At 35.8% G+C, this 27,562-nt stretch overlaps 1 protein-coding gene across 1 annotated transcript in view; it reads right to left on the bottom strand.

Annotated features, from left to right (window-relative positions):
* Positions 1-26,782, bottom strand: part of LOC131150672 (uncharacterized) — an 89,928-nt gene extending 63,146 nt beyond the window's left edge. Inside the window, exons 1-4 of the mRNA XM_058101537.1 lie at positions 26,293-26,782; positions 5,992-6,167; positions 4,449-4,580; positions 4,303-4,353 (exon numbers count right to left, since the gene is read on the bottom strand). Coding sequence (XP_057957520.1) covers positions 4,303-4,353; positions 4,449-4,580; positions 5,992-6,167; positions 26,293-26,347 — 414 coding nt within the window. The 5' untranslated portion in view covers positions 26,348-26,782. The remainder of the gene's footprint in view (positions 1-4,302; positions 4,354-4,448; positions 4,581-5,991; positions 6,168-26,292) is intronic.
* Positions 26,783-27,562: the final 780 nt, after the last annotated feature.

Below are 27,562 nucleotides of genomic sequence, written 5' to 3'. Positions count from 1 at the left end.
CCTTGGATTTGAATTATAATGTAATATTTATTATATTGAAACTTGTCCAAATCCACCCAAATCCAAATCCAAGATCCAAAATCCATGCTCCCAAACGCAGCTTTAGTGTTTTTCTTTTTTTTGTTTTTTTCTGGGGGTTTTCAGACTTCGATAAACAGATGTCTTCTCTCCTGATTGTACATTCTTTCTCTATCTAATGAATTTCTTTTTCTATTGAAAAAAAAAAATACATGAAACCTAAATACTAGGTAGGATATCTCTTTCTTAACAAACAATCTCATAATCTACTAGGTCATTACATCCTAAAATCCCACAATAAAATGCTGTGACAATAGGTAAATCCTAAGAAACAAATAATTAAAACACTGCACAAAAATATTTAAAATGCCAAATGTTATGAAGCTGCATCCTTGAAGCTTACAATGCATCACCCTTGCCACCAAGAGTCCAAGTTTTGACAATATATGGGTATATACGAATAGAGAAGTTCTCTAGAGTTTAAAGAGAGCATCAAAAGAAAGCAGGAGAGGTTAAGGGAACACCCTTGGACATTCTAGAGTAGAGGGTGCTTGTTTCTGTGAGGCTATTGCATGACAGCAAGCCAGAGAAGTTGCCAGGATTCAAGATCAACTAAAGGGTTGTTTGTTGCATAGTACAAGTTACATTAGCACCAATAGGTAAGAACATCTCTTTTTGGACATAGGCATCATTGCCAAATCACATAAAATTTTATGTCTTGTGTTCTCGTTTATTTATCATGCTCCATCTATGCATTGATTCAAGGCTATGTCAGTTGATTGTTGATCTTAACGAGTTCATCACATTCCATAATAAACTGGTATAATAGCAACATTGTTGAGATAAAGATTTAATAATGATGTAGATTTTTTTTAATTAGTAAAGAAAATTTATAGAAAAGGCATCAAGTGTATCACAAAAATCAAAGATCAAATTATAATTGTTTACAACAATCCCACTATGCCACCTACTAACTGCAGTAAACCACATCTCTTTGCTGATCTGGAGTGCTGAGGTTGAGTTATTAAACACTCTCATGTTCCTCTCTTTCCAAAAGCACCATAAAATTGCAAGGGAATGAGAGACATAGCTGTTCTCTTCTCTTTTGATGCCTGAATCCCTCTCCAGGCCGAGAGTTCCCCTCCCACAGAATTGGCAATAACCCACCCATATCCGATCAAATTCAGCGCCAAATTCCAAAGATTCCTGGTCCAAGGGCAATGAAGGAGGATGCACTCAACAGATTCTGCATCCGCGCAAAGGGGGCATTAGTGACGAACAGCCCCCTTCTTTGCAAGTTATTCAAAGTCAAGATCTTGCCATGTGTTGCCTCCTAGGCAAGAGAGGCAACTTTTGTAGGGGCATGTAGATAACAGCTACTAGTACTATGTGATTGAAGAAGTAGTTGACTATGGCTACTAGTATTATTTGATTGAGGAAGTAGCTTCGCCCTATGTCAGATAAGGGTGAAGGAGGGGAATCCAAAGGTCTAGCAACAGCATTGAAAGGAAAGGAGGACAATCCAAAGAAGATGATTGAATACAATTGAGAAAAATTGGAGTCGGGGGGTGTCAGCACAATTTGACTTTTTACCACCAATAATACTACGAATAATGTTATTAATGAAAACTCCAAACAGGCAATAGGAACAATCAAAGAGCTTGACCAACAAGTTACGTCTGAAGTGGAAAATATACCTGTTTAAGATGAAGCAAGGTAGGACCCTTGTATGGCACAAGATAAGTTTATTGGATTCATGAATGAACTTAAAAAGGGTTTACGTACAGCTTTTTTTTTTTTGGTTTGTTATTTTAATGAAGGTTTTTGTTGTTTTTGTGTGTGTGTGTGTGTACTGCTACACCAAATGCATACAAAACCATATACAAGAAAAGAAACAAAACAAAACTAAGACAAAAGGGGGGCCGCTTCAGCAACAGTTGACAAAGCAACATGGGAGGGAGAGGGCAAGGGTGTATTTAGAAAAACTAGGAACCTAATAGTTAGAGGCCCAACAAGTGAACTTGAGGCTCTAAATTTCCTTGATCTGGGAACAAAATTGAACTCCGTGACTTTTAGGGGATTCATAACTAGTGGTTAACTCAGATATATAAAATAGTTGTTTTGGTCATGGATCCATTGTAAGAACGCTCTTCTGCATGATGATTGGTATTTAAATTCTATTTGTCACCCTTGAAAGGAAAATTTTGATTCATCTAAGAAAGGTAACACCAATAGTGCAGTTTGGGTAATAATTCAACAATGGAGGCCATGTGCTTTGGAGAGATAAAGAACAAGATGTTTGACGGTGTTCTCATACTATGAATGATTTGGCAGCTGTCCCAAAGTTTAGGAATCTAATATAATTGGGCTGGTTGGACTCAATGAGCTACAGTCATTCAGCAATAGCACGGCAGGTAAAGGTTTAAAAAAGCCTACATTATCAAAATGAGCAAGTTTGGTGATGTGAACCAGCGTGCAAAGGTAGCTACCAAAGGATGACAGCTTTGTTCAAAGTGGAGGAAATGAATGGTGATTTGAATAGTTACTGTTAATGGTTATTTAGTCTTTTAGCATTATTAAATGCGTTAGTGCTATGGTAATTAGTGATAGTAAGGGTATTATGGTCATTAGAATGTATTTGATATGTATTATAAATAGAGGGAGAGACATATCTGTGTTAGGTCATTCATTTAATCAAAAATCTGAACATGGTATCAGAGCAAGATCCAACCCAAATCCTATCACCAACCCAAACTCAGCCACTGCCAGAAAACACCCTCACCTTGCTGCCCTTCTCAAAACCACCACAACCTTCATTCTCACAAAACAACCATAAAGCCATAAACAGAACCCTTTGAACCATAATTTCCTCACTAACTCTCACTAATTAACATAACACTAACACACTTAATAATACTAAAAGACTAAAATATCCATTAACACTGCCCGTCAAGCTAGAGCATAGATATCATATGCTCCTAGCTTGTCACAAATAAATTTAACATGATCACTCCCCAAAGCTTCAGTAAACAAATCAGCAAGCTGCATATACTTCACATAAGTGGTAGTAATGAGCTTCTGCGCAACTCCCAAAAAAAATGGCAATCAACTTCAACGTGTTTCGTTTGCTCATGGAAGACCGGGTTGGAGGCAATATAAAGAGCAGGTTGATTATCACACACCAACTCCATAGACTGAGAATGTGGAAACCCAATTCTTCCAACATGTTCTTCAACCACTTGGTTGAGTGTTAATGGTTATTTTAGTCTCTTAGTATTATTAAGGGTGTTAGTGCTATGTTAATTAGTGAGAGTTAGTAAGGGTACTATGGTTATTAGAATGTATTTTATAAGTATTATAGATAGAGGGAGAGACCTATCTTTGTGTTAGGTCATTCATATAAAAAATCTCAACAGTTTCTATGGTGCAGATGATTATAAGGTGACGAAAAACCTTCTCAAAAGTATGGAGCAGTCATTTTGAACCCTACTTAAAGTCACATGGTTATTTGAGTCCAGCAAAACACAAACATTAGCCATGTGCTTGAATTTAAGTATTGGACCATGATTGATTCAGGTTGATCACAGCTAAGATCCCAAGAAGGCCGATGGATCTTTTTTCTACTTGTATGGAAAAGTGGGTGGAACTACTCATGGCATTGGCAAGTAGATCAAATTGCCAGTGGCTGCAACAGCTTCAAGGATGACAAAGGTGGGGCACATTCAAGTCAAGGAGGAGATCTGAGGGTGTGACTTGAATTTGTATTGAAACAATGGAGAAGTCACATACAGGAAAATTGGTCCAAGAAAACAGATGACCGATCCAAGGTAGTAAAATATAATTGGCTGTCTTACTGATCCCGACAGGATTAGACATTCATCTGCAGCAATTTCCTATTCCATTTTAGGAAATTCTTGCAGCACAACGCTCCTAGTCTTGTCAAGATACAACTATAGAATAAGGAACATCATCTTGGATTAAAGGGAGCAACGACAACCAGGTTGACCTTGATACTAGAGATTTTGATTAAAGAAAAAAAATACTAGACTGAAATTTTCATATCAACCCTATGCTAAAAACCCTAATCACCATACAACTTATTCTGTTTTTCCAGAAAAGCCTAAATCCTAAAATCCAACCCTTTTCATTATTATTGGGGGAAAAAGATATGCAAATGTTTGATTCATGGAAACATTGAGGTTTACCAGAAGTATTCAAGGAAATGTTCATAAAATGCATAGCAATTCCATCCATAGCATTGGGTGAGTAATGAAGGAAACTCACCTGAGTATCAACAACATTATGCAACTTGATGCCAAATTGAAAATATAATGCCTACAAAATAAGAAGAGATTCAAAGATGGACACAATAAATTTATACATACTTGAAACATTTTACATGCACAAATTAAATAAAGTCAATTAGAGACCTCACTATCTCTTTTGCAGTCATGAATAACTTTTGTGATGTAACTAGACTCAAGTGCAGGCTTACAGGCTTTCATAAGCATCTCTCCTCCCTGGATGGCATCAACCAAATATATGGCATCTGGAAAAGCAAGCTGCCAAAGATATTTTTTTTTATAAAAAAAAATTATCATCAACTAATTGAGCCTAACTGGCAGGAGACAGTAACGAACAATAAAAAGTGAAATTGAAGTCAAATTTTAAATACAAACAAAAAAATAAAAAATATACAAGATAAATTATTCAAAGAAAATTGCTTATTGCATGGAGCTCAAAATTGAGCAATTTGAGTAGAGTGCTACATGAGCAAGAAATGATTGACTAGCTCATACAAAGTAAAGAAACAAGATAAGTTGATGAGAGATGGAGGTCACTTACCAACAAAAAATTAAAAATTATGTTATTTTAAAAGCAATAAAAATTTTTAAATTAGACAAAGGAAACAATAAGAACCAAGAAAATAAAAACCAGATTACATCTTGAGAATGGAGTTTTTAGATATTTTCAGTTACTACATCAAACAAGCAATGCTTATCTATGTCACATATCACATTAATGTCTTCTCTAGGCTCCAAGCAATCACATCACAAAAGTATTCAATTTTTCGTAAATGGTTATGCATGCTAAATCTGCCACAAGGGAAAAAATTTCATTTGTGCTTCAGCAACAATTGTGCAGGATAATTCTCGAAATGCAAGAATGAAATCTGCTCATTCTTAGCAATCAAAACCTTAGGGATCAGCTTTATTCACTCAAAACCACCCACACACACACTGCATGCATGCACACACATGCTCACACGCATATAATAACTGAGGCAAAGTTAGCACTTTTATTTCTTCTGCCAATTTCCTAAAATAACAGACTTCTTACTGACATATCCTTGCTTTTTTTATATTGTAAAAACATGTAGACAATGTGCAAATAAAAAAGTATAAATTAAACACTAGCTATGTTAAAGCAATTATAGATATCTAGTTTGAAGATGCAGAGTGGACTTTAAATTTAAGAACATAAAATAGAAAGGCATTGACCACTGAGATTAACCTCATCAATGATGACATTATTGTGTAAATTAACTATGTTATGACATTAATTCCTTTTTTTTTTTTTCACAAGACCAGTTTTTGGATGTAAAGGTTTTGGATAACGCGAAGGTGGATGTTCAAATCTCGTAAGCAGTCTCTCTAAGGACAAAGCCATTAAGGTAAAACTGCATGCAACATGCCCTCCTCCAAAGCCCCAATGCCGTGGGAGCCTTGCGCACTAACTGTTACATTTTTTTTTTTTTTGGCATTTTAAGTCTGCATGCATAAAAGTATATCTATGAAGAGCACTAACATAAACAGTAACATAATATCCATCTTCCATGTGCAGATCTAGGATACTGCATTAGATTGTATTTTATTAAATATATGGCTGAAGGGAACAAACAGTTTTCATGTATGTTTGGCAAATTCTTTAGCATGCAGATCAACAAATGTAGCTGTGTCAGGCTCAGTTCACCTGCATGATACAAAGAGTTCCATAACGACAAAGGTCAACACCTTCACAGTCAAATCCAATAACTAATTGCTTTTCAGGAGAGGGCTCAAGGAATTCAATTGGGAGTTGAGACGCATGAGTAACAATGTGGATAGGAACCAGTGAGAAGTGTGTTTCGTGGTCTAGCAGCCTATCACCTGCAAAACTCAAAAGGAACCCATCAATGAAAATTCAGTGTCAATAATAAGTGACTCCAGATGCAATGCTTCATATTGCAAAAATGAAAAAGGTGGAAAGAGTTCCCAAAAGGAGAGAGGAGAATTGTCAACCAACTATGCAAGCCTATGCATCATAAACAATGAAGCAGTTGTAAACCAGCGATGTCAACCAATTTATGCATAACCAAGATATTAAGGCTCAAATTTTGGATTTTGAGGAGTTAAATGAAGCTCAAGTTCAATTTCCTTTTTCCAATTTTTTGGCCAAAATTTAGGAATTTAGGAATAAAAAACTGAAAAAGCATATTTTAGGGCCTCTTTCTTTCAAACCTCCATTCTCCTCCTTCATTCTTTCAATGAGTTGCAGGCTTGCAGCATGAATGGCACTTCTCAAAGTTCCAAAAAATTCAAGCTTATAAAACCCTCTTGGACCTTGTATTGGGCCTTTCAAACTCAAATTGTTCCATTTATTTGCCACTTAAAAAGATGATGCATTTTTTTAGAAACTCCACATGTTTTAACCCATAAAACATAATTCAAAAATGGGCCAAAGTCTTCTGAATCATATGATTAAGATGATACCATAATACATGACTTGATATTAAATTCAATAGTAAGTTATTGAGATCATAAATGATGTTATGTTAAATAATAAGTTATCTTAAATAAATGTTGGATAAGCATTGTAATGATTTGAATGTTTTCTTAACTTCTTTGTATAGCAATGTCATTTATAAAACAAATATACTGTAAAATTATCATTTATACATTTCTTTTAATTTATTTTGGTTCTAAATTATACACAATCATCTATTTTAACATTTCTCAAGTCTCATTCATAATTTCCATAATAAACTGTAAGTTACTGTTGTTTCTTTAAATCAAAATTGACATTTCCATTGAAAAGTGAGATTTCTATCATATTTCCCGTAATTAAGACCCATAAAATTTCCATCGAAATTGATATTTAAGTCCTTGTGCCTGACAAGAAATGAAGTTTGATATTATGCTAAAACAAAGAAATTCAGGACTTCATCTGCATACTCAAAACACTTTTAGTTTTACATTATTGGAACTCCATTCACTTCCATTTTTTGCCAATTTCCTTTAAGATCAAAGTATAGTTAACTCTCGATGAATGCATTGTGAAAAACAATAATCAGAAATGTAAGTATAATGCAACAACAAGCAATGAATAAAGAGTAAAAAAAAAGTAAGAGTAAACAAACTGAAACAGAAAAGAAAGGTGTTTAAGGGCATCAGATTAACATTACAGAAAAGAAAACACCATATCATTATGGAGCAAATGACCACACAAAAGTTGAAGTTATTCCAACCAATGTGGAATACCATAAAAATATATATTCCCATGGTAAGATTTGGGAATAGTCATTCCTCAACTTCCATATTGGTTGAGATAACACTGATTTTTGCAAGCACTTGTCTTAAAATGGCACCATCAGTTTCTTTGTATACTCTTATATCCCTATACAATAATCATTCCACTCCCAATTTATTCCATTTGACAAACCAAGCGTAGCATAAGTTTCTCTTGTAGCTACCAAAAGATGCTAACATCCTAGCAAACTGCAACGACTGCTCCAAAGGTGCATTTCATTCTGAAAGAGTAAATCTAGCAAAGTTTTAATTCAATGTTTTATATATGAGAATTTTATTAGTCACAATGGAGCATTATTGCATTGGAGTTTCATTTTCTGTCATTATTAATCTACATGACAAAAGAAAAAAGTATATCCTAACATACCACACAAACCACCATTTTAACATGGTCCTAGTCTCATCCCACAAACCAACATGTTCTATATTCTAGATAAAATAGGTTTCTCCCCTTCTGCTACCTGAATGTTGCTACAGAAATCTGCCCAAACATGCATTTTGTTCTCCACATTGGCAGTTGATTGACAACCATCTCCCTATTCCTTCAATCAAAAATAAAGAAAGAAGCACTTGGGCTTGTGACCTCTCTGATGCTTGGGTCAATGCTTCCTGTTGATTGGAATGGAAACATTTAGGGAGGAACCTCATAACTCGAGTATTTAGGGTGGTTCCACGTACACTGAATCATGAAGTTTGAAGTAAATGCAACAGATGGGAATCATTGAGTGCTTGTGATTTCTTGTGAAGGTGAAATTTGAGCTAGCACATCTTAACGGGGCTAAGGGTGGAAAGAATGACCTGTCATTACTGGCTAATTGCCTAGTGTATAATGACCATGTTGCCCCCTATTTTACAACTATAAGTTGGATTTGCCACTAGCTTAATAATTAGATGTTAGATTTAACCCCCACATATGTCTCCTTCCACGACCAAGGTGATTTTGCCTGGGGTAGAGGAATTAGTTTCCTTCTTTTTCTTTTCTTTCCTTTCCTTTTAATTAGAGTTTATGCCAAACATAGGGGATTTATCTAACCTTACCATGTTGAAAAGCTCAATTTAATTTCACCATGGTAATGAGCTCATTTAATTTGAGTTACTTCAAGTGTAGGTATCCTTGTGCTAAGTTTTGGAGATTGATGCGGATGCCCTTTTCTAGGCTTGAGCATCTTAAAGACCAATCCAACTTTTCTTCTAGGTCCAGGGGTCAACTTAAGAGCTTCTTAGGAGTAGACCGTCTTTGGCAATGGGCATAGGCCGCTCTTTGTCTTCCAAGTGTTTGAGAACAGTTGAAGGGCCACTTCAACAAGTTGTTTTTTTCCTAGAACTCAAGTTGAGCTAAAGAGCAACTTTTATAGGGCAGGCTATCTTAGGATAGGCCCCCTTTTTCTCCAAAGTGTTGTAGCTTAGCTAAAAAGCCATTTTGGCACATCAGGCTATCTTAGTATATAGGCCTCTTTTTTCTCCCAGGTGTTGGAGCTTAGCTAAAGAGCCACTTAGCCACCTTAACTAATGGAAGTTTGGAGGTTAGTCCAAACCACCTTGGAAGGCGTCACAGTCTAAGTTAACAGCAGAAAACTTGACACTGCAATGGCACCAAGTGGCACACTCAGTTAAGCGAATGACACAATCTCACAAAATGTTGGTTAATCCTCCTAGAGTATAAGAAGCATGCCATATACTGTTAGCAATGGTATACGAGCAACCATTTACAAGAACAACACCTCCCACCTTATTCTTTATTTTAAGACAAGGATTATACCCTCTTTACATGTGCATGAACACCGTGCATGAATTCCTCAATGCCCTATGCCACCCACATGTCATATTAATATACAGATGACATCCCCAACTACCTAAGGCCTGCAATTGACAACCTCAATGCATAGGTTGTGCTAACGCAGCCAGCATTTTCCAGCAAGGCTAAACAAGTTATGTTTCCAATTATGTGGCTAGAAACATGCTCAAATGTCAACCCACAAATTCATCCTTCAGCCAAGCCGAAGTAAGTACCCTCCCTGGTCAGCATGTCAACACTGCAGCATCTGACATTGACATTGCATACTGCCTACGGAACAACACTTTGTGTAAAGCATGGTTTCCCCTTAACCATGACTTACTTCATGTCCTAGCAACACCATATACCAATAAGGCACTTGACATAACTCAAGTTAACCATCTAACCATGTCAACCAAAACCCGCCACTGTACACAACCTTGTCAAGGACCATGGCCCCAATCATTTCCATCCCTGACCATGTTAAGTAGGCAAGTTAGCATCATGTGCTCCCTCACGAGGGGTGTCAACTCGCTCTTCACTTAAGAACCTATGTGATCATTGTGCATTCCTGTCACTAGAGGAACCTAAGAACATTAATGATGCAATCAACAATGATTCATGGGTATTAGCTATGCAAGAAGAGCTAAATCAATTGAAAAGGAATAAAGTTTGGAAGCTAGTTCCTAGGCCTGATGATCATTCAGTAATATGCACTAAATGGGTCTATAGGAATAAAAAGGATGAAAACGGCATTGTTGTCCATAGCAAGGCTAGATTGGTAGCACAAGGTTACAATCAAGAAGAAGGAATGATTGGGAGTCTGCTCTACTTAACAGTCAGTAGACCAGACATAATGTTCAGCGTTTGTATGTGTGCTAGATTTCAAGCCTCACCTAAGAAATAACATCAAATAGTTGTTAAAAGGAACTTAAGGTATTTGATAGGTACTATAGACTTAGGTTTATGGTATCCAAAGGACACATCCTTTGAAATGATCAGCTACTCTAATGCGGACTATGTCGGGTGCAAAATTGACCGCAAGAGTACAAGTGGTACATGTCACTTCTTAGGGCATTCTCTAGTATCTTGATTTTCCAAGAAACAAAATTATGTGGCATTGTCTACCACCGAGGCTGAATATGTTGCTGCTGGCAGTTGTTGTGCTCAAGTTTTGTATATGAAGCAACAACCTAAGGACTATAAATTGGACTGAGTCTGTACCAATAAAGTGATATAATACCAACGCAATTAATATATCCAAAAATCCAATATCTCACTCAAAAACAAAGCACATCGATATAAGGCATCACTTTCTTTGAGATCATGTGCAAAAGAAGGACATTAGTTTTGAATTTGTGAGCACGGATGAACAATGGGCCGACATATTCACGAAACCTCTTCAAGAGGACCGCTTCATATTAATAAGACATGAATTAGGCTTATTGCAAACTAGGGAAGTAGTTGGAGGAGAAGTTGTTCATTAACTTGAGTGTTCCGAGTGAAATTTTAAGTTACTTAAAAATTTCAGGACTTCGGGTGACCAAAGGGTGTAGGTCAGTTGACTGCACCCTCATTAGACTGGTCGCCGAGAGTATGTTGTGGTTCAGGCAGCTAAAAGCTCAAGATAGAGTCAACCGAAGACTTAAAGCGACTGAACTCCCTGTCCAATCGATCAAATGCATACTATGTTAGGAGTTTTTAAAACCCAAAATGTTCAGGCGACTAAACCGCGCAGTTATAAAATCTAAAACTCGCAAAAAACCCCTAACTTTTAAGCACTTCAGCTCCCCGAACCCTATTATTCTCTCACCTCGAATGTGCATCTCACCCTCTTCGAACCTTCTACACTTCGATTTAGCCTCAAAAACTCAAATCTACGCTCCAATCTTGCTTCTTAACCTCAAATTTCTAGGATTTCTCTACTCTCAAACTCCGAAATCATGCCAAGAGCAAAGAGCATTGGACACAAAAATCCTCCCACAAGTCAGGATGATATTGAGCACATTCACCGTTGGCTTGCGACTCCAGGAGCAAATAAAATCAACAATGAACATCTTCATTCTATAGAACCTATTTTGTGTAAGATTCTAGACTTGCTTTTTATGCAATAGCACTTTCCCAATATTCTCCGTATGTTTGCTACATTAGGTTGGGATAGATTTGTATCTTATCCAAAGGGGTTTATCCAAACCTAGTACGCCTATTTTATGCAAATCTAGGAAAGGAAGGCGTAATGTATACAACCCAAATTATGAACAAGTGTTTTCCACTCACCCCACAAACCATAGCTGAAAATTTTCGAATTCAGAATGGGGATTTTGAGTGTCCTAACTTAGGACAATCTTGGATAATGGAGCAAGGGTTCACCCCCCAAGCATTTTTGCCTATCATCTTAACCAAACCACCAATTTATTTTGGTCATCCTCCTTTGTATAGCCAATTAACACTTGAAGCTAAGATGATTCACTTGCTCATTACATACAACATTCTACCTAGGAGTGGGTCACGAGACCATATTTCCTATTTAGACTGTTTTGTTATGTGGTGCTTATATACCAGCAAGCGTCTTGATCTTCCAACTCTTATACTCAAATGGATGATTACCAAGGAAGAATCTAGACGAGTCATTCTCCCTTATGGAGGGACTCCAAATTTCATTTTTGAATATCTTGGTCTAGCCCGTTCATCAACTCAATTTGTCAAAGGCAAAACCTCCGATAAATTTTTATCAACCACCATGAAACTCATGGGTTATGAATTGGATTGAGCACTTGGTTGGATCCTTAAGAAACCTTCAACCTCAGCAAGATAATGTGAATGTACGCTTTGAGGGAGATTGTGCTCGTAGAAATGATCCACGCCGTAAGGAGCCACCTACTCCTGCTGGTGCTGTCACTGATCCTCCTGCATGGTTTATGGATTATTGTCGGGATACGGATTCACAATTTAGTGCTATTCGTGGAGATATGGAATCTAAATACAATGCACTTCAACAGACAATCCAATCTAACTTCAACTCCTTCAATCAGCGGCTCGCCCGAATTGAAAGCAACACGGACAGTGCTTCCTCGACAAAAGGGAAAGCTCCCATGGAAGCAAGTTCAAGTAACGAGGACGACGACGATGATGAGGAGGACGAGAGCTCATCTAGTGGAGATGATAGTGATGAGGACTAGCTGAGCGTTAGTGTTAGAGAGATTATTTGAAACATTTTGTCTCTAACTGTTTTATAATTGTACTTTTTTTTTTTTTTGCTTTGCAAACAGCTTTATCATGTAATGACTTCTAATATCATTATATGCTTTGTCTGCAATCGTTATGCGTTCTACTTTGGAAATATTGAATATGTACGCATGTTGAATACTACATGTTGATTGTGACTTTCTCCTGATTGTCATATCTTTGTGAAGTACATGCTGGATGTTGGCGAACTTATGTTAGATATTTATGTTTAGTTGAGTACTTTTTGCTGATGTCAAAAGGGGGAGAATAACATGCAAAATGTAATATAATACTTTTGTATTTTCCAAAGGGGGAGACTAATGTATTCTCCAAATGTATTTTGAGCTAAATGCAAAATTATCATAACATACCTTTTTGAGTTCTAAGTAAAATAAAAAGGGAAATTTTTTTTTGAAAAGGAGAGAATCTAATCACAATTGAGCTTAAACAAATGTTCTGACTTTGAATATTTTTTATGTTTATGCTTATTGTGACGGGGAGCCTTACCAAGGCTACCTCATTTTGTTCCTTATTTGTCATTATCAAAAATGGGGAGATTGTTGGTCTAACAAGGCTTAATCTTGTTTTGATAATGACAAACTAAGGAATCTAATTGTGCTATCAAGTATACTTACAAGTATTATAACTTACAAGCACAATGAACGATGTAAAGCCATGAAAAACATGAGTAAAATGAAGAATGGCTATTGAAGAAGAGCTTGGATGATGATCAAGCTTAAAGACATGAAGACTTAGATAGCATTCCATGTTTGTTAGAACATAAGTCTTATGTAAGTACTTCTCAAATTAGTATTTGTTTGTGAAGCTCTTAGGATTACTTATTGGACCTAGAGACCTGTTTTATAACTCGAAAAATATCTTTACAAAGTCCAAACATCTTTTCAAAAGGATACAAATGAGTTTTGGAATCAAAAATAAAAAGAAAATTGAATTTCAGAGTGTTCGAGCGCCTGAGGCTTATGCTCAATCGACCGAATGCACAAATCTGAACAATCTGGTTTGACATCAGAGAGTTCGGGCGACCAAACCTATGGTTCAGTCGACCGAATGGCTACTACCATTGTTGAAGTCCAAAAAGTGTTGGTTCGGGCGATCGAACTGAAAGTTCAATCGACCTGGCTGTTTCGAAATTCATATGTTTATTTGGTTCGGACAACCCAGTTCAGTCAACCGAAGCGCACAATATATTTTGCAAACAACGTGACATCTTTCCGATTTTGAAACATATTGTTACCAAAACTTGGGCAAACGGTTAGATTTCAAACCTAGCTATAAAAGGCTAACCCAAAACGTGTTAGGGCAACCTAATAGCAAGAAAATACATTGATTTCCACTTTGAAAAGTTGTTGTGCGCCATTCCCCTTCTTTGAAAATATTTTTTGGTTTTATACTTCAAGTTTCAAGTTTTCAAACCTAGAAAACCCAGCAAATCTCTTGAGCTTCATAGCAAATATATTTTGAGAGTATCATAGTGATTTTTACGTGTACAAATCTGCTCTTTGAGATAGTTTTCTTCTTGTACAAAATCTGCTATTGTTTTGTTTGTGAACTAACAATTCTTGTTGACAAGCAAGAGCATTGTTCTTGCTTCAGAGGTGTCCCCACCTACTGAAGGAGAGAGGTGCTCCACCTATTGAAAGGAGAGAGGTGCTCCACCTACTGAATGGAGGGTATAGTGAAATCCTCATACAGAGTTGCTTGAGGCAAGGACGTAGACACGTTGCCAAACCTTGTAAAAAATACCAGTGTCACTCTTTCCCTCATCGCATTTTATTTTCTAGCATATTTATTTTAAACTATATCTGTTGTGTATGCTGTGAATGATTTGTTTCGATTTGTAAAAGTTGTAAATGCCATGAATGATTTAAATATTCTTGTTGATCAAAATTTGATGTACCTACAAATATAAATATTGTGATCTAGCTACTGGAAATAGTATTGAGTTTGTACATCATTCAATTAAGTTAATTTATAAATTATTCGGTGGCCAAGTAAATTCTTGTTAATATTGATTTGCTGCAAGTACTATTGATTGAGTGTAGTTGATTCCATATTAATACATAAGGTTAAGTTCTCTCATATTTAGGATTGTTGTTATTGGTATAGTTGTTTGCTGAATATATTTTCGTGGTAGTTAAAATATTTAGGGCACATATTAAGTAAGTTTTAAAATTGATCAAGCTTCCGCAGATAAAATTTCAAAATACCCAATTCACCCCCTCTCCTAGGATTACACCTTAACTTACAATACCCACCCCTAGGATACTTGCGATGGTAGGCCCATTTAGCGAGACAAGAACCAGTGGTGGCTCAACTTGCCATTTTTTCCCCTTTAAAGAGCTTTTAGAGCAATTATAACTCTAGTACGAGGAAATATCAACATGTCTAAGGAGTCATGCTGGCCATATTTACAGCAATTCGATCCAATTCTTCAAAGCCATAAGCAAGCCAGTGTGCACAACATATCAGCTTGTGACAATGGCCTTACATATTGAACTAGCTCATCACCAGTCCCCAACATTGCAAAGATATAAAGAGGGTTGTTCCTAAGATGGTGTAAGCTACCAAAGTGGCTCTTTGTTCAATTTCAACACTTCAAAGAAAAAGATAGGCATATCCATGAAATGGCACAAACTACCCATGGCTCTTTATTAATCTCCAACATAAGAAAGAAAATGAGAGAGATATCATAAGGATGGCTCAACGGTCTAAAGAAACTCCCAAGCTAACCCCCTAAGCCCAAAAGGATAAAGGGACCAACTCTTCAAGACAATCCAACCTGAAAATACCACTATACCACCCTTGAAGTGATCCAAGTTGAGTTTGACTTGAACTCTGCCATCACAACAAAAAGAAAGAGGGATATCCTCCACAATACTACAATTATCTCCATTATTTCACTTCTCTTAAGGCAACAGGCCAATCCTTAATAACAAATTCTCATCTCCTCTAACAAAAGGGGAGATGTCTCCTTAAAAAGACCCAAGATATGAACTACTAAACCTTAAAATTTCACATTTCATGAAAAAATGAGGGCTAACTCAGGGGTTGTTTGATATCATTGTCAAAGATTATGAGAATTAAAACCTAAAACGAAAACTAGAAACTAGAAACAAAAACTAAAAACCCAAAGCCAACATGTTTGGTTAATATTCTAAAATTAAAACAAATTAAAAACAATTCACCAAATGCTCATTTTCATCCTTGAACCAGACGAAAATTAATATATATATATATATGAATTTTCATCTGGTTCAAGGATGAAAATGTATATATTAATTTTCATCTGGTTCAAGGATGAAAATGAGCATTTGGTCAATTGTTCTTAATTTTTTTTAATTTTAGAATATTAATTTTATATATATATATATATGACTAAAATAATAAAAATACAATAATAATAAAAATTATTATAACTATTTTACTTAATTATTATATTTCAAAACTCACTTTTACTGCTACAAGAACAATCCTATTGTACATGACAATTGAAAAATAGTAAAAGTATTTTTTTTAAGATGACTTTTATTTTGTAAAAAAGAAATTGAAAATTTACAAATATTTTTATTTCATTTATATTTTAAATTCACACGGTTATTTTTTTTTAGTTTTAATTAAAAATTATGTATAAAATGAATGATTTAGTCCACAAAAGTTAATTCTAGATATGAAAGTATTCTTGCAATAGATTGCCAAAAGAAATGAAAACCATAAATTTTGGCTCGCAAATTTTTCCAAAACAACTAAAAACCGACAATGAAAATAGACATTTGTTGTGAATTATGACTCACATTCAAATGGAAAGCATGAATGGAATTCAGAGTGCAGCAGTTCAGCAGTTGCAGTATTTCTGTTTTGTCTGAAACCGTCGATTGTTTTCTGAAACCGTCAACGGTTTTGTTCTGAGCAGCGAGGCTGAATTCAAAATTTTAATATGAATGTTAAGTTGATTGGGTTTTGGGGGGAAACCTCCGAAGGAAATTTTATTTATACACTTGTCTGAGTGTGTTGAGAGAAGAATATCATTGTGAATTGTATTATATTGTCTCCTTTGACATTTACATAGTGAAAACCTTTACCGATTGCTCCCATGGATGTAGGCATTGCCGAACCACGTAAACCTTTGTGTCGTTGTTCGTGCTTTCAGATATACTGCGTGTGTGTTCTATATTTGCCCTTCATTGATTGCTGCATTTAGATTCCACTGTGCAAATACGAGTTTATACACAACAATTGGTATCAGAGCACCGTTGCTATGGCATCAGGTTACTTCATCTGCAAAAATTTGACATTGTCAAATTTGATGGAACCGAAAACTTTGGTTTATGGCAGATGGTGAAGGTCTTGTATGGTGTTCAATCGGAAGGTATGGATGAGGCTAATTTGAAAGAATTAGAGGCAAAGGCTGTTTCTACAATACGATTGTGTTTGGCCGACGAAATGCTCTATCATGTCATGGAGGAAGATTCTCCTACGGCTGTTTGGCAAAAGCTTGAAAGCCGGTACATGTCCAAATCTCTTACTAACAAATTATTTCTTAAGCAACGTCTTTATTGACTTAAGATGGTTGATGGGTCAAACTTGAACCAACACATCAACGCATTTAATCAAATCATAAGTGATTTAATGCATATTGATGTGAAATTTGAAGAGGATGATAAGGCGTTGATGCTACTGAATTCCTTGCCATCAACTCAAAAATATGAGAACCTTGTTATCACTCTTACATGGGGGAAAGAGACCCTAAACTTGGAAGAGGTGAGAAGTGCGTTGTTGGGGTTTCATCAAAGGATGAAAATCTACTATGAAAATTCACACGAAGAAGGACTTGCAGTGAAAGGTAACTATGATCGTGGGAAAGGAAAATTCAGAAATGGATCAAGTCAAAAATCAAGAACTCAATCCAAGAAGAAAAAGGATATCCGGTGTTACAAGTGCAACAAAAAAGGGCACAGTAAATCGAAGTGTCCAGATTGGAATAAAGGAAATGCTGAAAAGCATGAAAGAACTTCAAAATCAGAAAATGTAGTTCAAGAAGAAAATTCAGTTTGCAGTGATGGTGATGTACTTTCAATTTCATCAGGGTTGGATCACCTCATGGACTCATGGATCCTAGACTCGGCATGCTCTTACCATATGACTCCAAATAAGAAGTGGTTCAACACTTACAAGTTGGTAAATTCAAGTTGAGTTCTTATGGGCAATGATGGCTCTTGTAAAATCATTGGCATAGGAAGTGTTAGAATCAAAATGTTTGATAGTGCTATGAGAACCTTGAGTGATCTAAGACACATACCAGACCTATAGAAGAGTCTCATTTCACTTGGCATTTTGGATTGTAATGGATTCAATTACAAGTCCAAAGGTGAGATTATGAAAGTGTACAAAGGTAATCTGATGGTAATGAAAGGGCAAAAGTTAGATGGAAATATTTATACACTGCAGGGAACTACTGTTGTAGGTGGAGCTACAACTATAGATTCTAAATTTGATGAAACCGTTTTGTGGCATATGCGGCTTGGGCTTATAGGTGAACATGGTATGAAAGAACTTCACAAGAGGAAACTCTTGAACGGTATGAAAACATGTAAGCTGAATTTTTGCAAATTTTGTGTTCTTGGAAAGCAAAATAGGGCACAATTTAAATCAGTTATTCATAGGAAGGAAGGTATTCTTGATTACATGCATTCTGATGTTTGGGGGCCTGTTAAAGTGGCATCATAGGGAGGACATGTTTATTTTGTGAGCTTTGTTGACGACTACTCACGGAAAGTCTGGGTATACTTCATGCGGCACAAGTGTGATACGTTTGCCAGGTTTAAATTGTGAAAAACTAAAGTGGAAAACCAGACTAGGAGGAAAATCAAATGCCTCAGGTCAGACAATGGGACCAAGTACGCTAATTCTAGGTTCATGGAGTTTTGTAAGCAGTGAGGCATTAAGAGATATTTCACTACTCGTCGGACACCTCAACAAAACGGTGTGGCTGAAAGGATGAACCGAACTCTAACTGAAAAAACTCGGTGTCTCAGGCTTAATGCAAGGCTACCGAAGAACTTCTAGGTAGAGGCATTTAGTATGGCTTGTTTCTTGGTAAACCGATCACCAAGGGCATCACTAGAAGGGAAAGTGGCAGAAGAGATATGGACGGGAAATGCAATAGACTATTCCGAATTGAAGGTATTCGGTTGTCCAACCTATGTACAAGTGTCTAGTGAGGAGAGATCAAAGCTTGACACAAAGTCTAGTGTTGTATCTCTTTGGGATATCAAAATGGTGTGAAGGGGTTTAAGCTATGGGATCCAATGAAAAACAAGGTAGCGATCAGTAGGGATGTAGTTTTCAATGAAAAAGTTATGGTGAGGCGTACTCAAGAATCTGATGAAAAGAAACGGGAACTAGAAAACTGGAGCAAGGATGAACATGTTATGCAAGTGGAGTTAGAAACTCAAGGCAATGATAATGATCTTGGTCCCCCGGTTGCAAGGGGTTCTAACTCGAGAAATCAGCAAGTCAACAATATTCCTATACAGAGATCCAAACGCACTATCAGACGCACTATCAGACCAAACGCACTTGAACCACCCAGGTGTAGCAAAAAATGGGCGAGGGTGGGCTAGGTCGTCGCCCCGAAGCGACGCGCCGTGTCGGCGCCCGGGTACGGTGTCAAATATGCAAGGGTTCCTGCATCATTCTGGACGTGGGCAGGTAAAGACGTTAGTTCAGGAAACTAGGATTAGATTAGAAACTTGGAATATAAGGACACTTACAGGTAAAAGCATGGAAATTGTGGATACAATGATTAGAAGAAGAAATAATATAATTTGCCTTCAAGAAACTAAGTGGGTGGGGGAGAAAGCTAGAGAAATCGATAAATCAGGTTTTAAACTTTGGTACACTGGAAAAGAAAAACATAAGAATGGAGTAGGCATTATTATAAACAAAAACTTAAAAGATAGCATTGTGGATGTAACTAGAGTAAGGGATAGAATTATAAAAATCAAAATGGTATTAGGACAAGAGATAATAAATATCATTAGTGCTTATGCTCCTCAAGTTGGCTTAGCAGAAAATCTTAAGAGACAATTTTGGGAAGATATGGATAGTATTATACAAGGCATACCAGGGACTGAGAAAATATTTATAGGAGGAGATCTGAATGGACACATTGGAAGAGATAATAAAAATTATGAAAGGATACATAGAGGATATGGATATGGAGACAAAAATGAGTCTGGGGAGATGATCTTAGACTTTGCTATGTCATATGATTTTAGTATAATGAATACTTGCTTTAAGAAGAGAGAAGAACACTTAATAACCTTTAAAAGTGGACAAAATAGAAGTCAAATAGATTTTTTTTTAACTAGGAGGGTAGATCGTGTATCATGCAAGGATTGTAAAGTTATTCCAGGTGAAATTCTAACCACACAACATAGAGTCTTAGTGTTAGATATATGCATTAAAAAATGGAAGAAAAAGGATAAAATAAACCAGTGTAGGAGAACTAGATGATGGAACCTAAAAGGAGAAAATATAATAAAATTTAAAGATAAAATGATCAAAGATGGGGATTGGACCTTAGAGGATGGGATAGATTCAAATACTCTTTGGAATAGATTAGCTAGCTCTATTAAAAAGATAGCAAAAGAGATTTTAGGCAAATCAAGGGGTATATTCTCAAATAGCAAAGAAAGTTAGTGGTGGGATAAAGATGTACAAAAAATCATAAAGATAAAAAGAATTTGGTATAAAACGTGGCAAAAATGTAGAAACAGCGATAACTTTGAAAAATATAAGGAGGCAAGAAAAGATGCAAAAAGGGCCGTTAGTGAAGCTAAATATAGATCATTTAATAGTTTGTATGATAGATTAGGTACAAAAGAAGGGGAAAGAGATATATTTAAACTTGCTAAAGCTAGAGAAAGGAAGAACAAGGACTTAGGAAATGTAAAATGTATAAAAAGTGAGGATGATATTGTCTTGGTTAAGGACGAAGATATTAAAGAAAGATGGCGAAGTTACTTTAGTAAGTTGTTTAACGAAAACCAAATAGAAGGCTTAAATTTAGAATTGTCAAATGAGGAAAAGACAAAAAATATAAGATTTATTCAAAAAATTAGAGTTAACGAAGTTAAGTTTGCACTAAAAAAGATGAAAAATGGGAAAGCTATGGGACCAGATAACATCCCAATTGAAGTTTAGAAATGCTTGGGTGATAACGGAATTATATGATTAACTAATTTATTTAATACAATTGTAAAAACTAAGAAAATGCCAGATGAATGGAGGAAAAGCACTTTAATACCTATATACAAAAATAAAGGAGATATTCAAAATTGTAATAACTATCGTGGAATTAAACTTATGAGTCATACGATGAAACTATGGGAAAGAGTAGTTGAACAAAGATTAAGGTTAGAAACAAAGATCTCAGAAAATCAATTTGGTTTTATGCCTGGGAGATCTACCACAGAAGCTATTTATCTTTTAAGAAGATTAATGGAAAAGTTTAGGGAAAAGAAGAGGGACTTGCATATGATATTTATTAACCTTGAGAAAGCATATGATAGGATACCTAGGGAAGTTCTATGGTGGGTTTTAGAAAAAAAGGGTGTATATTGTAGGTATACCGATGTCATTAAGGATATGTACGATGGAGTAATGACTATTGTAAAGACTATAAATGGAGAAACTAGAGAATTTCCAATTACCATAGGTGTACATCAAGGATCTGCTTTGAGTCCTTATCTTTTTGCTTTAGTGATAGACCAATTGACTAAGAGTATTCAAAAGGAGGTTCCATGGTGTATGTTGTTTGCAGATGATATTGTATTAATTGATGAAACTAGGGATGGAGTAGAGGTTGAGTTAGAATTATGGAGAGAAGCTTTGGAATCTAGAGGCTTTAAGATAAGTAGAAATAAAATAGAATATATGAAATGTAATTTTAGTAATGATAGGAGGAATATTGGAGACAAAGTTAAACTTGATGATGAAGAAATGAATAGCACTTGTAGATTTCGATACCTTGGATCTATTATGCAAGCTGAAGGAGAAATTGAAGATGATGTAATGCATAGAGTTAAAGCAGGTTGGGTAAAATGAAGAAGTTCTTCAAGTGTTATATGTGATCGAAGAATACCCTTAAAATTGAAAGGGAAGTTTTATAGGACAGCTATAAGACTAGCTATGCTATATGGATCAGAATGTTGGGCGACGAAGAAACATAATATCCAAAAAGTAAAAGTTGCCGAGATGAGGATGCTTAGATGGACGAGTGGTATAACATTGAAAGATAAATTAAGGAATGAACATATTCGTGGTAAGTTAGGTGTAGCTCCTATAGAAGATAAGGGAAGGACGACTCAGATGGTATGGACACTTGCAACGTAGGCCTTATAGTGCACCTGTGAGGAAGAGTGACTTAGTTACTGTGGGGGGTAGTAGAAGGGGTAGGGGTAGACCTAAAATAACTTGGGAGAAGATAGTGAGTAAGGATTTAATATCTTCGAATCTATCAAAAGAAATGGTCCATGATCGCATAAATTAGCAGAAGAGGATTCATATAGCCGACCACACTTAGTGGGACTAAGGCTTGGTTTTGTTGTTGTTGTTGTTGTAGTGTACGACCAGGAGAAAAGTAGGTGGATGGATGCTATGATTGAGGAAATAGAGTTGCTGCATAAGAATCAAAGTTGGGAGTTGGTGGAGCTTCCAAATGGGAAAAGGGCAATAGGTTGCAAATGGGTATATAGGAAGAAGGAAGCAATTTCAGAAAATGAATGAGAGAAATTCAAGGCACGGTTAGTAGCAAATGGGTACTCACAAGAAAAGGGAATAGATTATGATGAAATCTATTCACCTGTGGTCCAACACACTTCCATCATGGTAGTGTTGGGGTTAGTAGCTCATTATGATCTGCATTTGGAACAAATGGATGTGAAGACGACATTTCTACATGGTGACTTGGAGGAGCAAATTTATAAGGTACAGCTAGAGGGATTCAGTGAACCAGGGCAAGAACACTTAGTTTGCAAGTTGAAAAAGTCTCTTTACGGGCTGAAACAGTCTCCAAGGCAATGGCATAAAAGATTTGATTCCTACATGATTAGGATAGGTTACAGAAGATGTGAGTATGTCTGCTACGTGTATGTGAAGAAGCTTGATGATGGTGCTCTTATTTTCTTATTGATGTATGTTGATGACATGTTAATAGCTGTGAAGGATTTAACTAAGGTAAAGCAGTTAGGGTCTATTACATAAAGAGTTTGACATGAAGGATCTTGGTCCAGCCAAGAAGATACTTGGGATGGAGATTCACCGAGACAAAACTACAAGGAGATTATGGCTATCTCAGGGCGGTTATGTGGAGAAAGTGTTGGAAAGGTTCAGCATGGCTGATGCTAAACCGATATGTACACCTCTAGCGAGTCACTTCAAATTGTCTACTATTGAATGCCCAAGTACTAATGATGATATCCAGGACATGTCAAAGGTCCCCTATGCTAGCACCGTGAGGAGTTTAATGTATGTCATGGTGTGTACGAGACTAGACTTGGCAAATGCAATGAGTGTAGTAAGTAAGTTTCTCTCTAATCTGGGCAGACAGCACTGGGAGCCATCAAATGGATTTTCATATACTTAAAGGGTACTTTGAGTTATGGCATCATGTTCGACAAGCAACAGGATAGTCCATCAGTTGTGAGGTTTGTTGATGCTGATTATGCAAGGAATATAGATGACTGAAGGTCTACAACGGGTTATGTCTTTACCCTTGTGGGAGGACCTATATGTTAAAGGTCCATGGTATAATCCTTGGTGGCATTACCTACAACTGAATCTGAATACATGGCAGTTGCCAAAACTACAAAGGAAGTCTTATAACTTACTGGTTTCATCAATGAGCCGAGTGTACAGCAAGGTAGAGTTGTGTTGCATTGTGACAATCAGAGTGTCATTTTCTTGGCAAAGAATCAAGTGTACCATGCTACAACCAAATATATTGATGTAAGGTTCCATAGGGTCCAGGAATTAATTACTTCACATGAACTTGTATTGGAGAAGGTTCACCATGGTCTTAAATTTCCACGAAACTGTCGAAATTTCTGATTTCCGTCACCTTCGAAATCGAAATGGCAGTCGATTTCCGTCTTGCATAATTTCCGTTGAAATCTCAACGAATCATCTGAAATTTATCGAAACCTCGAAATTTTAGCGAAATTTGTCGAAATTCATCGCAACCTTGAGAGTGAAGTGAAATTTCTCTTTTAATTTATTTTATTTATTTTATTGAAACAAAAGGTTATCACAAGTGCTTTTGAAATTATATGAAAAAATAAATTTATAGTAATATTTTATTTAACCATTCATGTCTAAATTATCAATATTTGTATAATAAATAATATTTAAATGATTTATGAATTTCATTTGCATTAACTGAATATGTTTAATGTACATTATCTTACAAACATGTTTGATACACATACTATTTTACAACTTTTTCACCTCATACAAAACATAGATGTATTTAATTTGTAATATATTAGTCTTAAAACTTCTATTTTTATGTTTGTTAACCATTTCTAAAGTTTCACAAAGAATTTCATGCTTTACTACTACTTTCCGTTATTTTTTCAAATCGAAATCGAAATTTCTGTCGAAATTTCCATACTTTTGGAGCTTCAAAATTTGAGTCGAAATCAAAATTTAAGACCTTGAAGTTCACACATCTAAAAGCATACATTTTGACAAAATTGGTTACTACTAAAAAATTCAAGCATTGCTTGGACTAGCTTCATCTCTCCAAGTGCTAGAAGGCAGACGGACCCAACCTAACGTTCCAAGTTCAAGGTGGAGCAGTGGATTCATATTTGTCAATTTCTCCTAAGGGGTGTATGTTCGCCAAGGTGGAGTTTGCTATGAATTATGGCTCACATTCAAAAGGAAAGCATGAATGGAATTCAGAGTGCAGTAGTTTAGAAGTTGCAGTATTTCTGTTTTGTCTGATATCGTCGACTGTTTCGTCGACGGTTTTGTTCTGGGCAGCGAGGCTGAATTCAAAATTTGAATATGAACGTTAAGTTGGTTGGGTTTTGGGGGGAAACCTCTGAATGAAACTTTATTTATACACTTGTCTAAGTGTATTGAGAGAAGAAAATCATTGTGAATTGTACTGTATTGTCTCCTTTAACATTTACATAGTGAAAACCTTTGCCAATTGCTACCGTGGATGTAGGCATTGTTGAACCACATAAACCTTTGTGTTGTTGTTCTTGCTTTCAGATATACTATGTGCATGTTCTATATTTGTCCTTCATTGGTTGTTGCATTTAGATTCCGCTACGCAAATATGAGTTTATACCCAACAACATTTATAATAATTTGTTTCTTCGTAATGCAAAGATGAAATAGAAACCAAACAACTCCTTGTGAATTGGAGAGGTCCTAAAGGCTGGTGGGAGCCTCCCAAGCACTTCTCTCTTCATTAATTGGAGGGCTAAGGAGGAGATTGCTGATTAATTGTTGATGCAGATATTGATTCCATGCATAGACAATTTTCTGCAGCAACACCAGTCAAATTTTTGTACAAACTTAACGTATCACAAAGTAAAGCAAGGAATAAGTTATCAATATTAAAATAGTCTCTCCAGCGCTTAATACTTTACATAGTATTAGGCATACAAGTGGCTCGGTAAAATGCGAACTCGAAGGCAACAAGACTAAAAATCAATGAGGCTATGTGAAAAAATCATAAACATGACCTTATGTGCAAAATGGGCCCATTTTAAGTTTGACTCATTTATGCTCAAAGAAAAATGGATTGATTCAATTCTCAAGATATCTCCCAGACATCGTAAGAATATTGGTATATAAAATTGATTCTTTAATCTTTGCCTGCCGCCTACTTGACCTTGCCTTCCACAAATTAGGCTAAATGTGAATTAGTGCAACACTCAATTCTTTTCCCATTCTTTCTCCACTCTCCATCTTCAAGAAATCAGTGGACGCAGCACAAATAAAGGCAGAAAGCAACTAGCACAGTCCAAATAAGAAACAGAGCTACTGCATGAACCTTGCAGTCAGCAACTCTCAATAAAAAAAAATGCAACGCACAGACATAACTGTCATCTCGTCTAACAAGAAAAGATAAGTTTTACGCCAAGAAATGAAGTAGGAGAAAGTCAATGAAATTATCAAGATTCTCATCACCTAGGCCTACATAAGCCATAACATGTAAATTCATAGTCAAAAAAACAAGACCGTCATTCAGAAACATAAAATCAAATGGCACAAAGTACAAATTTTGCTCAAATACAATTTGTTAGGACAGTCCCAAAACAAACAAACAAACCACCCCTCCTCAAAAACTTCTTAACAGAGGAGGCAGATGTGCGGGAAAAAAAAAATTAAAAAAGAAAGAAAGACAAGAAGCCGAACCCAACAGAGAACCGATCAGTCTTTCACCTCAGAAAATTAAATTTCAAACAAAATGCAGAAACCCACTCTTGAGATCAACAAAATTATCAAAATCACATAAAATTAGATGGCTTACACAACCTACAAGCAAAAAATACAATTCTTAAAATAACTATAAACCAGCAGCAACGAAATTTCAAAGGGGGTGGAGTGGGGTATTACGACTTTGATTCGGAGTATAAACGTACAGCGAAGAGCAAAGGCTACCTGGGTGTAAAGGCAAAGGAACGTGTGCCTGATGAGAGGAGGGATCTGAAGCCATGTGATCGGACCATCCAAACAGATCAAAAACTCTCCGTCGAGCCCGCTGGGGCTCAAGCTTTAATTTTTTTTGTTTCCCTTAGGAGTCTGGACAATTTCACCTGTGCTTTAAGTCTGTCTAGAAAGCAATATAACATTCCACCATAAGACACCTTCTTGCATGAATAGAATGTCATATCTATATTATTAAAGATATTAAAGTTGAGCTTAAATGAGGAGGTGAGTTAGGCTTCTTCTTCTTTTTCATCTCTCTGACTGTTTTTTTTATGTTTTTTGGTTTTTTTTCTGCTATAAAAAATAATTTTTTCTAAGTGTAGGTTTCTTGGGAGCAGTAAATTATCAACATTCCTCCCATATATAAAAGCCTAGTGGGTTTTCTTTTCTTCTCTTAAAATAAAATTTCAATGCTTTTATTAGAGGGAGAGAGGAGGAGAATAATTCTACTATAGAGTAGAGTAGCAGATAAGCACATCTAAAATTTAATTTTTGGGTGCAATCATGAGCATAAATGGAATATTTATGATTACATATATTTATTAGGGCTAATATAATAAATTATTGTATAATAGCTACCAACTCATATTTTTGCTTTTAAATAATATTTTTGATAACTAAAGTCAACTTGGAGAAGCTATTTGGACCCCTCCCCAGACTATATCAAATAAAGGGAGGGCATGACAGGCCTCTTAGTTCTCTCTTGATAAATTAAATATTAGCCTTCGTGTGAAATCGGATGTAATACCTCTTATTACTAGGAAGCTTGCTATGTGCATTAAATTTGTCATTTTACCTTTTTCACTAAATTTGTTGCTCAAAATATGTTCATTGTGAACAAATTGTAGAAAATATCTCAAAATATGACACTATTAATATTTGATAGTATAAAAAAATATGAATTTACAATAACTGTACTACGTTGTCATATTCAAATTGTATGTTTTTTTTTTCAAATTATCTTACTATTTTGTTAACTATTTGTTATTTTGTGAACTTAAGATCAATATTAAATGCCAAAAACACTCTTGGTATATATATATATATATATATATATATATATATATATATATATGTAGATATTGGTAACAATTATTCATACTTATAAATAGTAAAACTAACTAGCACTTCATGCCAGAAACACATGTGTAACTAGAATACGCAGGATCGTTAATAAAAGAAATTTAAACAATAAAGCAAAGTAATAACAAAGTAGTGATTT

This window comes from Malania oleifera, chromosome 3 (genome assembly GCF_029873635.1).
Source record: "Malania oleifera isolate guangnan ecotype guangnan chromosome 3, ASM2987363v1, whole genome shotgun sequence".
Taxonomy (NCBI): Eukaryota; Viridiplantae; Streptophyta; class Magnoliopsida; order Santalales; family Ximeniaceae; genus Malania; species Malania oleifera.
The sequence above is the reverse complement of the archived record's forward strand: the minus strand, read 5'-3'. Positions and strand labels throughout refer to the sequence as shown.